At 42.1% G+C, this 14,568-nt stretch overlaps 1 protein-coding gene across 1 annotated transcript in view; it reads right to left on the reverse strand.

Moving 5' to 3' along the window:
- CSMD1 (CUB and Sushi multiple domains 1) overlaps positions 1-14,568 on the reverse strand; it is a 669,247-nt gene that overhangs the window by 202,529 nt on the left and 452,150 nt on the right. The window contains exon 32 of the mRNA XM_042982757.1: positions 11,562-11,666. Coding sequence (XP_042838691.1) covers positions 11,562-11,666 — 105 coding nt within the window. The remainder of the gene's footprint in view (positions 1-11,561; positions 11,667-14,568) is intronic.

The following is a 14,568-nucleotide window of genomic DNA, read 5'->3' on the forward strand; positions in this document are numbered from 1 at the left end:
ACCCAAAAAAGCAGAATGCACATCCTTCTCAAGCACATATGAAACATTCTCCAAGACAGACCACGTGTTAGGTCACAAAACAAACCTTTTTTTTTTTTTTTTTTAATGTTTATTCTTTTTTTTTTTTTTTGAGAGAGAGAGAGAGAGAGCGAGCAAGCAAGGGAGGGGCAGAGACAGAAAGAGACACAGAATCGGAAGCAGGCTCCAGGCTCTGAGCTGTCAGCACAGAGCCTGATGCGGGGCTCAAACTCACAAACTGTGAGATCATGACCTAAGCCAAAGTCAGACATTCAATCAACTGAGCCACCCAGGTGCCCCAGGGCACAAAACAAACCTAAACTGATTTAAGAAGATTGAAATCATACAAAGTATCTTCTCTAACCTTAATAGAATGAAACTAGAAATCAACAGCAGAGAGAAAACAGAAAAAAAACACATTTTGTGGAAATTAAACAATGCATCTTAAACTCAACCAATAGGTCAAAGACCAAATAACAAGAGAATTCAGAACATATCTGGATAAATGAAAACAAAAGCATGACATACCAAAAAGTTACAGGATGTGGTTAAAGTGGTACTATGAGGGAAATTACAGTGGTAAATGATTACATTAAAAAAAGAATGAAGATCTCGGGTAAACAACCTGACCTTACACCTCAGGGAACTAGAAAAAGACAACAAACTGATCTATGATCCAACAATCCCACTTTTGGGTATATATCCAAAAGAATTCAAAGCAAAAACTCAAAAAAATATTTGTGCACTCAGAGCATTATTCACAACATCCAAAAGGTGGAAGTAATCCAAATGTCCACTGAAAGAAGAAAGTGTGGTATATATACACAATGGAGTATCATTTAGCCTTAAAAAAGGGAAATCCCGTCACAGACTAAAATATGGATGAACCTTGAGAACATTATGCCAAGTGAAATAAGCTGATCACAAAAGGACAAACAGTGTATGATTCCACGATCTCTAAAATAGTCAAAATCAGAGAAACAGAAGGGAGAAAAGGGGTTTCCGTGGGCTGGAGGGAGGGGAGAAGGAGCGATATTGTTCAATGGCATACAGATCTGCAAGACGAAACAGTTCTAGAGATCCGTTGCACAACAACGTGAATATATTTAACGCTTCTGGACCACACGCTTATAAATGGTTAGGACTGTTCAGTTTAACGTTAACATGTTTTTTTACCACAATAAAAAATCAGCAGAGGTGGGATAAGAACGTCAGGTCTAGAGTCAGACACATGAGACAGCATGAACAGGGCCCCCTAGGTTGTACCTAACCCTACCACAACACGGAACCACAACACAGACCACAGCACGGATCATAGGGCATTTCAATCTCCTTGTTTACATCCCTCTCACTGCTTAGAACAAGCTCCTTACAATGGGTGACCATACATCTCCAAGAACTAGCAGAGTCTTAGTATAATTTTGTAAACAAATCTATGCATCACATGCATCTGTAGAAAATACAAAACGCTTCATAAATACGTAAAGATAAAAAAAGTTCACATACAATAGGGAATTATACAATTTATATTTTAAAAAATTGACAATCAAAGACAAGATCACAGACCTACCCCTTTGTCTCTTTGAAATTTCTCCCCCCTAACTGGACATTATCACCTAATAATTAAATCACGTGAAAACAAGTGCATCAACACAATTTACTAAGTTCTGTACAGAGATTAAAGAAAGGAGGTGTGGAAGAAGGGCCATATTTCCCAGAATCCCATACAACTAGCAGTTTAATTGGGCTTAGAGGCCATAGAAAACAGTACTAAGGGGAAAAATGTGTTGTAATTGAAGCGTGTGGATAATCAATGCTAATATAAACAGAGGTCAAAGCAGTGACCATGGGTTGACATAGTACAGGCAGGCTTCATGGCTGGGGCAGGCTGAGTGGTTCTAGAAGCACAGGTGGGACTCTGAAAGGCAGAGACACGTGGGGGAGGGGTCGTTGGTGAGGAGGACACAGGAGCACTCGTGTGAAAATGGAAACGTACACAGTGCGGTGGACAGTGTCTGACCAAATTAAATGGCTTGAGGGGAAACTGAGTGATAAAACCCATTGAGACGTTGGACAGAGATGCCATAAGAAGCAAGGGACACACTGTTGAGCCCCTGAAGGATTTCTGGCAGGTGACGAAAGCTAGGATCAAGGAGGCATGGAGGGATAAATCCCAGTGTGGCACTGGGTTGGAAAGGGGCCGAAACAGGACCAGTGGAACACTGTGGCCATAGTCCAGCGTTAAGAATCAGGGGAATGTCAAGATTTAGGGGAACGCATGTTTTTAAATGAAAAAAACCCACCAGGGACCTAAGGAGAACATGCCCTGAAAGGCTTTCTTGCCGATCACATATCTGGTACGGAGCAGTAGATCTGATGAGAGCCCGCTAGGAAAGGGCGTTTGCACTTCAGTTTTACTTACGAAATGGGACACAGAACATAGACAACTCTGATGAACAGGAGGAGGGAGCCTCCTAGTTTGGGGAGTGGGAAACAGCCATGTGTCATCCCCCCTTCTAAAACTGCTTCCCCTTCTGACACTCAGAACCTTTCTTCGATCGCCTACGTGACTGAACTCCACTCCCCCGCGTCTAGAGCCTTGATCTAGACCATCTGATAGGACTGAGCATCTCATAAAAGATTAGCCGGTGGTTGGCTAAGTCACCGAGTCACCCGTAATTACTTATTCAAATTATGGCATCTTTATTCCCTAGCTAATTACCGTGGAAGATCTGTAAGACCGGCAGTAGAATATTCTTTCAACTTGTAACACCCAAGGGATGAATTTGATAAAATAATATCACGAGTTTTAAGCTAGCAAGAAGATCCTGAAGCCAATGGGATGATTAAAAACACAGAATAATAATTTTCGAGTGACCACAACTTGTCAATAAAGCGGTATACTTTTGCCTGTGGGACTCTCTTGAAGTGTCTGTTCTAGAAGGACAAAATCTCTAGATTTACCCATTACACGGGCATAGAGGATCTGTATGTGTATAGATAATGACAGCTTGACATCTAATAAATATTTCCCACATTATTTTTCTAGAGTTGGACTCAGAAACGCAGTGGCTCAACAATTCTGCTTTTCCAGAGTACTCGCGGACTCAAACGGGCTAGGATGCAATGAAAGTGAGCTCACTGCAAAGCAAACCGAGCTACAAGATCACAAGGAGGGTGGCAGTGAAAAGAAAACCCAGTTCCCTGCCATTCTCAGAAATGTGTAGATTCTCATGGCAGTCTAGAACCAGCAGATATTCCAATCGTGTTTGTCCGCCATTAATGTGCAAGCCCACAATATAATACTTAGTGATACAGAGAAAACCATCACCATAAAATACGTGGTGCAGCATTTACAACAGGCGTTCAGACAAAAGAATCAATAGCACCAGCGACTAACCCACGACGGAACAAAGACAAAAGAAGAGTTGAAGGACTGAGTGGCTTTCGTTAGCAAACTTCCTCACGCCACAACTTTTTAAGTATTTTAATCATAAGATTAGTAGAAACCAACAAAATACTTTGGGTAGTTGTGAAAATTAAATTTAAATAAAAATCCCTTCTATTTCTCTATTACTTAATCACATGAAAACAACCGGATATAATTTCGGAACTCTGAGTATGCGCGGCATGCTGTGACTGACTCTGGAGAAGTCAGGATTTTACGTCACGCCATCCTGGCAAACAACGCTCAATTCAGATACATCCTTCAAAACAAACTCTAGGGCCTTCTGACTTCCGCTTTATCCTCACTCTCTATGTCCGTCCGGGATACCATCTGGTCTACCCGCCATCTGCGTGTCAAATCCTTGTCTCTCCACATATCCCCTCCTCCTTGGAGCCACGTCACCCCTCCTGGTGACTGCAAAGGGCCTACCCAATACAGATGACCCTCTGTTATTGCCACGGCCCCACACCGCCTGTCTCTACTCAGTAGCTTAATCTGTGTGAAGGACACACCAGATGATACCACTTGCCCGATGGAACCCTTTCAACGACTTCCGATCATCCTTACGACAAAGTCCGCGCTACAAGGCACTGTGGTTCTCCCCCTTGCTCACCCTTGGGCCTTATTTCTACCTCTCTTCTTACTGTTCACACTGCTCCCTCTACTCTAGACTCTTGTTCTCTTCACTTTCATGTGTGTGCTAGACACGCTTCCACCTGGGCTCGCTGTGACCATAGTTTCTTTGGACTCTAATGCTTTCCCCTAAGTGTTTTTGTGACTGACTACTGTTCTTCCACCCTTCCTTCAAAACGTATTTTCTAGCTAAAACAGAGCACAGCAGTCATCCTGCATGTCAGAGCTCTGTCTACTTTCTCCAAGGCACTCTGCACAATCTGTAACCATCACGGACACGCTAGGTTTTCTCGTTTGTTATGCCCCCCACTAGAATTTAGATTCTATGTGAGCAGAGACCATGTCCGCTTGTCTTGTCATGACTCTGTCCACAGAGCCCAGAGCATGCCGTATATGAGAGACGTTCGGATAATTCATGATGAATGCAGGGATGCCCACACATTACTTGAGCTGGAGCACGAATGAGCGAGGAGGGAGGAACGACTATCACTCAGGGGTGGAATGAAGGCAAAACGTGCACGTTCTGTGAAAGCCACTCCACGTAGAGAACAACCAAACACAAAAGTAGCCTCAAATGACTCACAGGGGCAGATGCATCAAACGACAACAGTTCATTTGAAACCAGACTCGTTTTCAATTCTGAGTCACGAGCGGCCTGAGTAGCAGCATGATTGATTTAATGCTTGACGATTCCCCCGAGCAGCATCCAGAAGGCCAGCTGACAAATACACGTTAGGCCAGGACCCACCTCTTAAATAAGTGTGGGAGCAGTAGGACTCCACAGGTGCAATTTTAAGATAAGTCCTCAGTTCTATACATCGCACTCTTGCCCATTCACAAACTTAATGCCTAAAATTCCAAAGACTATAGAGAAACTTTCGTTCAGTGCTATATTTGCCTCTAGGTGAGTTTTTAAATAATGTTTTCTGTTGCCTAGCTTACTTTATTGTAACAGGATGGTATATAAGACATATAACATGCAAACCATGAGTTAACTGACTTGTTTACGTCGTCGGTAAGGCTTCTGGTCAACAGTAGGCTATTAGTCGTTCAGTTTTGGTGGGTCACAAGTTACACGCAGAGTTTCGATGACTGGGGGTTTGGCACCCCTTAACCCTCACACTGTTCAAGGATCAACTTTAAAAACTTCTGTGGTCCTCGGTAGAGTTAGAACTTGATAGAAAAGTAGGAAGACATGAATAATTATCAGTTGATGTGACTTGAACCGATTTTTAAAGGATTAAGGGAGACATTCTTTGTTTGCCAAACTGGAAGTTAATAGAGGCAATTCTTGGAAAGAACATTTAGAAAAAAATCTTATGGATTTTTAGTATATAAATAAACACAAAAAGGGGCTTACCATGAAGTGATTAAGAAGATAACTTCACTATACCTTTGAATGAGTACTGGTTTACGAGATGTTCACTAGGTGGGAAGCAGTGAGCTTTAATCTCTGAGTACACAGAGTGAAATCTCTGTAAACACAGTGACAGTTAGATTGAAGCTCATTCTTGTTTAATTTTTCATCCCCTGTGATTTTATTCATGCCCAGCATTCAAGCTGAGAAACCTTATTAGTATTAATGTAATACTAAAGTGCCATTGAAACATTCATTAATAATTTGCAGGTATTTATAAAGATCATTGTAATCATTGTAACCGAATCAAAGTTGTCAATATTCGATTGTGATAACATCCTACTAAAAAGATTTAGTACTTTTGATTTCAAAAAGCTCAGTGCATTTTCCAGAATTCAATCTTTATCTAGATAGTTCGTTCTGAATTCCTGTTTTGAAATGAGTACACAAAGGAAATAAAATATGGTACCTACTGAATCAGTGAACACAAGCAGGAAGGAAATTAATGCAGCTAACTGTATTATATTCTCCACATTATGTAAAAAAATTGATACACGACCGTCATGCAAAGTTCATTTCTGCGTTTTGAAGACAACTTCCTTTGCAAATTGTAAGTACCTTTTAGAATACAGAACAAAGGAAATCATCTCTTTTAATTAACTACTACATTTTCCTTTTTGAAAAGAAAATGATGTAAATAACATCTATTTCCTTTTTGCTTGTATTCCCACAAATTCAAAGCTACATTTAATGCTGAATGATGTCATTTCTTTTATTCTATGTGTCCAGTACATTTATACCTTCCTCCTTTGTTTCGCTGAATCAAATATTTGGAAAACAGGTCATTTTAAAAGGAAATTAGACAATCTTATCTTTTTGACTACATACCTTTTGATGAGGTCTTATACATTGATGATCTGTAATCTTGTTTTCACTATATGCTTAACTACCGATTATATAAATACATGTGAGAAGGACTTAGTGAGCTATCGGTTCTGAACTGGCTGCACTCGAAATAACAACACTGTATCACAGAGCGCTCTAGACAAATGAATGTTTAAAAAACACTGATGTCAAAATCAAATCAATAGTAAGATATGTTACAAATATTTTATAACGGTAGATAATCACTTCAACTAATGACAATAAACACACTGCTAAAATGTGACAAATAACAAACCTCCAGCTAACCCTCCCTTGTAAAGGAGTAACATGCAATTCAAACAGTGAGACTCACTGTATTTTCTTCTCTACGAATTTTCCTTTTCTTCCTCATGATAACTACACACCACTGATTCAAACTCCAACCGGTTTCAGAATAAATATATTCTAAATGTACTAATTACTGCAATATTTTTGTCTTATTCTCCCCTATCCTTTCATGTGATGCTGTCATTGTCATAGCTTGTATGTTCCTGGTTCTGATCCACCAGTATAGTCTTCTCTGTGGCCAGATCCCTAGACATGGGACAATGGCCTTCACATCGGGCCGTGTTCATAGCTGGGCTACTATTTCAAGAACGGGGGCACCGCAGGGCGCCTGGGTGGATCAGCCAGTTAAGCGTCCCACTCTTGATTTCAGCTCGCTAATGATTTCACTGTTCGTGAATTCCAGGCCCATGTTGGGCTCTTTGTTGAGCCTGGGAATCTCTCTCTTTTCTCTCTCTCTCTGCCCCTTCTTTGCTTGTTGGCCCTCTCTGTCTGTCTGTCTCTCTCAAAATAAATAAATAAATGTTTAAAAAAAAAAAAAAGAAAGAAAAAACTAAAGAATGGCTCCCGTGATGTATTATAAGATGTGTGAAGTCTATAGTGCACCATGGCTTCTCTGTCTTACTTGCATTCCAGGGGCCAAATGTTGTATCTTAGAGACTCCAGAAATATTATACTAGCTCCACTGGGTTTCCCAGTAGTGAACGTTGACAAGAAACAAAACAAAACAAACAATCAAACAAAAACTCATGATAAAAATGCTGAAATAAAAAAGTTCCTGCGTACGCAATGATTTTGGTGCTGTTTTCACCAAGTGCCATGCATCAGCACCAAAGGGGCTTGCATAATTGCAGCAGCCTTGTGCTGGAGGTAAAATTCACTCATGGCTTCGTCACGCTAACTCAGGACAGATGTATTCAATGGGGTGTTGTAAGGTTTGCTGCAGAATTGAGGTTAAATATCTTCCAACTTAGGGAGGCAGAACTATGTATCAGGTACACCCGAATAATGGTGTAATTTAAAACAGAAGGTTTTAATCGTGGAAAGTATGGTTATTAAATAAGCACGGGTATATGTAAAAATCAGAATAGTTTCTATTCAAAAATTTCTAAATGGGGAATAGGTCTAGATTAGATGGACTTATTCTGCTAATGATGTATCTGTAATATAAACATATTATCAAATTTAATTCTATAACTTATCTGTAAGTATTTGTAAAATTTTCACAGTTATGATGAAAATCCTATATTACTGTGTTACAATTATGTACGTGTTACATGGATGATAGACATAGAAAGACCATCTTTTTTCCAAAATGAGCATTTCAAGGGGTGCCTGGCTGGCTCAGCCAGTACAGCATGGAATTCTTGATCTCAGGGTCGTGAGTTCAAGCTCCATGTTGGGTGTGGAGCCCACTTTAAAAAAAAAATTGTAAAAAAGAGCATTCAAGAAAAGCTTGTCCTTGGTTAACCTAAAAGAATAACTTTGGTATTTATATATTTATCTTTGGACAAGGGGAAACCCACAAAAGGATTTCCACTCCCACACAGGATATAGAAATCTGAAAAATAAGACACTATTTTCACTTTAACAACGAGAAAAATCTAAACTGCGAGGTCCTAACTTTTCTTGAACTCGTCCAAGGGACGAGGTAGCAGGTACCCAGGTGGCAGCAAGTCCAAAGAACAGCCTGTTCCAGGAGATCCAGGACATGAAGCTACCTCTGTGACAAATACAGGACAAACACGCATGGGAAAGAATGAAACACTCAGGCCATCCTCTTGGCAAACTGCCAAAGGTCCGGAAGGGGCTCAAATAGCTCAGGGACCCAGACACAGGGGGGTGTGCCCTTCCTTATTTCAAATAAGACAAAGACAAACACTCCGGCAGGGCGCATGGCTTCAACCTTATTAGCTCTCCTCCCACCAATTCCAGTGAAGTCAACCAACCCTGGTCTATTGCTGTATATGGCACATATCATGTATGTCAATGGACACGCTTATGTTCATATATATCCAACCTTCTCTGCTCTTTCCTGCCGAGTTCTAGAATGGCTACCACCAGATTGTTCCCCAGTGGCAGGTTCATGCTACGTACCCTCGGCTCAGATTTCATAATTTCCAGGGTAACCCAGCATCATCATTGCCTACGTACATCTTTAATGTTCCATGGTATTTGCTTATTTGTTTTGTTCTGTTCTGGTAGTTTTTCTGAAGAAGAGAGCCCAGAGCAAGGGTGACAACCATGTCCCTCTGTGTAGCCGTGTCAAACTTCCTACCCAGATAGATAAAATAAAAGAAGGACGGGGGTGCCTGGGTGGCTCAGTCAGTTGAGTGTCTGACTCTTGATTTCGGTTCAGGTCCTGACCTCACGGTTTGTGGTTCAAGCCCCGCATCAGGCTCTGTGGGGACAGTGTGGAACCTGCCTGGCGTAGGCTGTCCTTCTCTCTCTGCCCCTCCCCCATTCACGCCATCTCTGCCTCTGTCAAAATAAATAAATAATTGCTGAAAAAATTAAAAGAAGGACGTCTGGCTTCCAGAACGTGGCGCGCTCAATGTGCCGATCTTTTGAGCTTCCGCTCGGACCCCACAAGAGAACCCAGATCACCCGTATCTGATCAGACCTTCCTGGAATTGCTTTCTCAGTCATTAAAATTTTATGCTTCATCCCCTCAGATAAAAATGTTTGTTTTCTGTTGGGGAAATTCCTATCAGTGCTCATCCGGAAAGATGGCCCATTATCACTACCGGGGCCAGGCGCTCACTTCTGGATGAGAAACTGAAAGTCTTCACGGAGAAGCAGGTGCGGATCAGCGATCACAGCTCTGGTTTCAGTGCCAGACAAGCCGCATCTCCAACACCGACCTGCAGGCTTCCTTCCCTTCCGCGTGTCCCCCAACTACTCGTGACCCTCGGTGTCCCTGTTCGTCAAACGCAACAGTGCAGGCGCTGCTCCTGCCTTTGGTAAAGCGCCTTCGTGACGAAGGGTCTCTGGGCATTCCGTGGGTCACAAGCAGGGTGACTAGAGCCTGTGCAGGCTGAAGACACTGTCTTGTGTCCTTTCTCCTGTAAAAACCGGGCGTACCTCAAAAAGAGGGCTTTCTGAGGACAAAGCAGGAAGGAGCTGCGACATGTTTAGACCTGGCATAGGGCGGGGGCTTTTGTTGTTTTTACTATAATCTCACGGATATCAATTTTAGGAACAAATCTGGATTTAGAGGCTTGTGGACAGGCGGTACCTATTTTCAGGTAGATGCAAAAATAAGTCAAGAGATTAAAAGTATCAGACAATCTCCGGGCAGTTTATTTCCACGGTCCCTATACTGTTTGCTGTTGGCCTTCTTAAGGTTAATTCTATGAACACGTTACATAACCCACATTTTAAACTCTGCACGTAGGATGAGAACAGAGAAACGAGCGCCTGTAGATACACAGAGGCTAAGGGAACACATGAACGACACAGGTGGTATCAGAATGGTGCTGGCATCGAAAAACCGCCACTCCCAGCGAATCTTAACCAACAGGACTGTAGCATTATGTTTGGCCAACTAAAATATAAGCACATTAAGTAATTAAGCAAGGCTGTGGATTTGTAAATACGATGCATTTCGGTGAGAAAGATCTTGATGTTCCTCTTCTAACGAAGTGCATGGGCGGGAAATAGAGTGAAAGGCAGACAATTATATCGTTGAAGCTGTAATCGTATGTACTCGTAACTGCAGACGAATCATTTTACTAGCACCTCTCTTTATGAGAAGTAAGTGAAAAGCCCGAAGCCACAAGATAAGTTTGGAAGAAAGAGATAAGAACATTCATCAGTTCTAACACTGCTGAAAGTATTAGCGAATTTATTAGCGCTATCATAAATGAGGTTGAGAGTTTCCTATCTACAGATGTTCACGAAATGCATCAGAGTGGCAGATTTTTTCCAGACATTTCCTACGTAAATAACACCCACAGCATCCTTTTACACTGTCACCAAAGTAGTCCTATTCAAATAAATTGGAATAAACTTGCATACAAATGCCTGTAATAAGTAGGGAAATTTAACCGAAACGGGAAACAGCCCTGTGGTTTGTGTCTGGTCCGGAATATTTATCATCAGCTGGAAATCTGGCCTTTCAAAAACACGCATGCATTTTCGTCTCGGCAAACTGTTTATCTCCATTCAAAAGATCACTTATTAAAGCCATCCGTGTATTTGCTTATTTGCAACCACTTATTAAAGGAGATGGATATCGACATCAAGCATTTTTAGCGCTTGAAAACACGTCCTAAAATAAACCTGACTCTCATTGGAAACTCTTACTTCGTTTTTACAAGGTTTACCTGCGTCATCAAACGCCAAAGAAGATTTGTGAATCTGACCTTTGTCAACCCATTTATCAGACTATTAACTCACTTTTCACATTCATTTTTAAAAGGTTAGCGTCTCCTTCGCGACACCTTCTTCCAATTAAAATGAGTAATACACGAAGCGGGCAGCGTGCAGCGAGGCTCTGTGATAGCCCTGCGCCACCCACCTTGGAGGCCTTGTGACCATAATCGGCTTGCAAATGATGACTCTCTGGGTTTCTGGACGCTAATATAAACACCACTCACAAGAAAACCAGGAATAGCACACACGGTTACTTTTTGTGCTTCTGAACAATTTTTCCAGACACGAACTTCATTTATCCAACGATTCCAGATACTAACTGACATTTCCTCATTAGTTTGCTCTTTATACTATGTATTTCATGGGGACAGATTTTGTATGACCCAATTTCATGCAACTTGGAGAGTCGTTTTGGGACGAGGATATTTTACTATGTAATGAGGGCACGGATTTGTTTTTCCTTTCAGAACATGACTCGATATAACAGCGGAAGCCGGATGCAGAAAGAGGGGACCTTACTTTTGTACTCCAGGTGAAAGCCCGCAGCTGCCACGCTAATGTCAGACTGGAAGTGGAGACAGAGCTGATTGGACGTGCTGTTCAGAAGAGCTGGGACCGTGGTTCCTGAAAGAAACAGGTGGGGGACTTTAACATCACAAATGCATTCACCTTCCTCTAGAGAAAATATACGGGTTTATCTGTTCAGGTTTACAAAGCCCTGCGGTCTGTCTGAGCGCAACCTACCGAATCTGAGTACGGGCTTTGATGCTTCTGTCCTTTGGCGCCTTTCTCTTGTGCGAGTACAGCAAAAAGTTGCACATCTCTCTGCCCCCCTCAAGCTGATGTGACGTCTCTCTAACGTATCAGGGTATGAACACACAAATTCTTACGTTCTACCAGGCACTGGTGCACTGGCTTTTCAAGTGCCATTCTTTTCACAACACAATCATTTTGTTTGTTTGTTTTGTTTTGACTTGAACAAAGAGGGAAAAACTCAAATGAGGGGCATCTGGGTGGCTCAGTCGGTTAAGCATCTGACTCTTGGTTTCTGCTCAGTCATGAGCTCATGGTTTGTGAGTTCGAGCCCCGCATCGGGCTCTGCGCTGAGAGTGCAGAACCTGCTTGGGATTCTCTCTCTCTCTCTCCCTCTCTCTCTGTCCCTCCCCACTTCTTTCTTTCTCTGTCTTTCTCTCTCTCTCTCTCTCAAAATAAATAAATAAACTTAAAAAAATATTTTAAAAACCTCAAAAGAGCAAGTCTTATGGAGGTTGGGGGAGCAGTTAGCCTGGGTGGACCGATCTGAAATACTGATAAAATGCTCCTTTTGACTACACATTCTCTTTTCCATCCATAGGGGATCCAAACTGAAGAATGTTCCCACTGAGATCTGCAAACAATTCCAACTGAGCATGAGTGAAGAGGAAAATACAGGTGTAGGACATGATGCTTGCTTTCCTTAAAATGTATTGACTTGTGTTGTGACAAACAAAAAGTCAGCAGGAGAGGTATCGATGGCAGGGACAAGGGTGATAGAGGAGCGGATACTGGAGGGGGCTGAGGACAAGGAAAATGCTCCTCAATCAGAAGTGTAAAGTATTCTGGGAGGATGGACTAAATATGGGAAATGATAAGCGAGTTTAAATCCCCTTGTCTTGACATGCACGTGCTTCAAGATGAGGGTGAACCTCATCACGGCACAAGAAAATTACTACAACCAGCCGCACTGGACAGAACCCTGCTGTGGAAAGAAGGAAACGCTGTTTTAAATAACGGAATAAGGAAATGAGTCCATAATTATCCAAGACAGATGAACGTTACTGGAGAGGTAAGATTCTCCAGCATCCTTCTCTCTGTTTCCATGATCCCGTTTCCTCCACCAGCTTTCTGTCCACAAGCCAGGTACAGACTCCCGCTGCCCTCACCTCTCCAGGTATCCAAAGGCCCTTTGCGGGTGGAGTGTGCAAACCTAACCCATAGTCTATGCCTGTAAAACCTGGCCAACCCCCTGTGTCCCCATGTCAGTCAACAAGCAGTTAGCATCCGCTCATGGCCCGTCACAAGCTTCCTTCTCTCTGCGACCCCACCCTGCCATCTGCCAACAGGCCCCCTCTGGCCAGCCTCCTCAGACCCTCCCCCTTCACCGCCATCACCCCAGGGCCAGCCACCAGTGAGTACGATGAATGCAATGCTCTCCCGACCTGTTTTCTGAATCTCCTGTTGCCCTCAACCAATTCATTCTCCACCCAGGAGTCGGAAAGCTTTCTTTTTTTAATGGACATATGATTATTTCATACGGAAATTCTCATGGATTTTTGATGATCTTAGGATGGAATTTCAGCTTCCTTGATTTGACCTAAGACCCTGCATGATCTAACCAATGTCTACATTTCTAGCTTCTTCTCTTTCACAACTCATGTTTTCTGTTGGAGGTGTTCCCATAATTATAGGCCTATGATGCTCTTTCTCTTTTCTTTTGACCCATTTTACCCTCTTTAAAAAAATCAATTGTAACTAACATACATTTTCACATTAGCTTCAAGTGTACAATGTAGGGGTTCAACAATTCTATACATCACTCAGTGCTCGAGATAAGTGGACTCTTGATCCCCGTCATCTATGTCACCTGTCTCCATATCCTCCTCCCCTCTGGTGACCATCACCCTGCATCTAAGAGTGGTTTTTGTTTGTTTCTTTTTTTATTTGTTCATCTCTTTTGTTTCTTAAACTTCACATGTGAGTGGAATCATTTGGTATTTGTCTTTCTCTGACTGACTTATTTCACTTAGCATCATACCCTCTAGATCCAACCATGTTACTGCAAATGATAAGATTCCTCTCCTTTTTATGGCTGAGTAGTATTCCAGTGTGTGTGTGTGTGTGTGTGTGTGTGTGTGTGTGTACGTCTATGTTATCCATTCATCTATGGGTGGACACTTGGGCTGCTTCCATATCTTGGTTATTGTAGATAATGCTGACTTGGGTCAAAGAGAAGAGGCCTCAGAGAGAAACTTAGGAGGAAGAGGGAGGAAGGCGTCCACGGCACCCACTTGTTGGCCTGACTCAAGACCTGTCCACATCGAGACAAGAAAGAGACCTCCACCAAAAACACCGATTTTTACCCATTTGTGTTCATTGTGTATGATGTTTGCTGTCTTCTCTCTCTGGTATTATTTTTGTGTTCTCATGTACTTTTTCTAGTGGTTTTCCAACTTTAAAATATTTCAGGTCCAGGAGAGTCAACATACAGTGTTATCTGTATATGTACAGTATAGTGATTCAACACTTCCCACACCAGCCGGTGCCCTTCACGACAAGCATTTTAGTAAGTGTGCTGCCCTAACAAGTACCAGTTTTGTATTTTTAGATAATCTTTGCAGAAAGAAGGACATGTTACCATTGATCTAACTAGTCTAACCAAATCAGGTGCCATGACAGGATCTGCATTACTGTCTGCCTGGTTTTACCTGCAATTTGGGGTAACTGATGACTTTTTCTGCTGCATTTTTAATTTTTATTTATATTTATT

Source organism: Panthera tigris, chromosome B1, assembly GCF_018350195.1.
Source record: "Panthera tigris isolate Pti1 chromosome B1, P.tigris_Pti1_mat1.1, whole genome shotgun sequence".
NCBI classification, from domain to species: domain Eukaryota; kingdom Metazoa; phylum Chordata; class Mammalia; order Carnivora; family Felidae; genus Panthera; species Panthera tigris.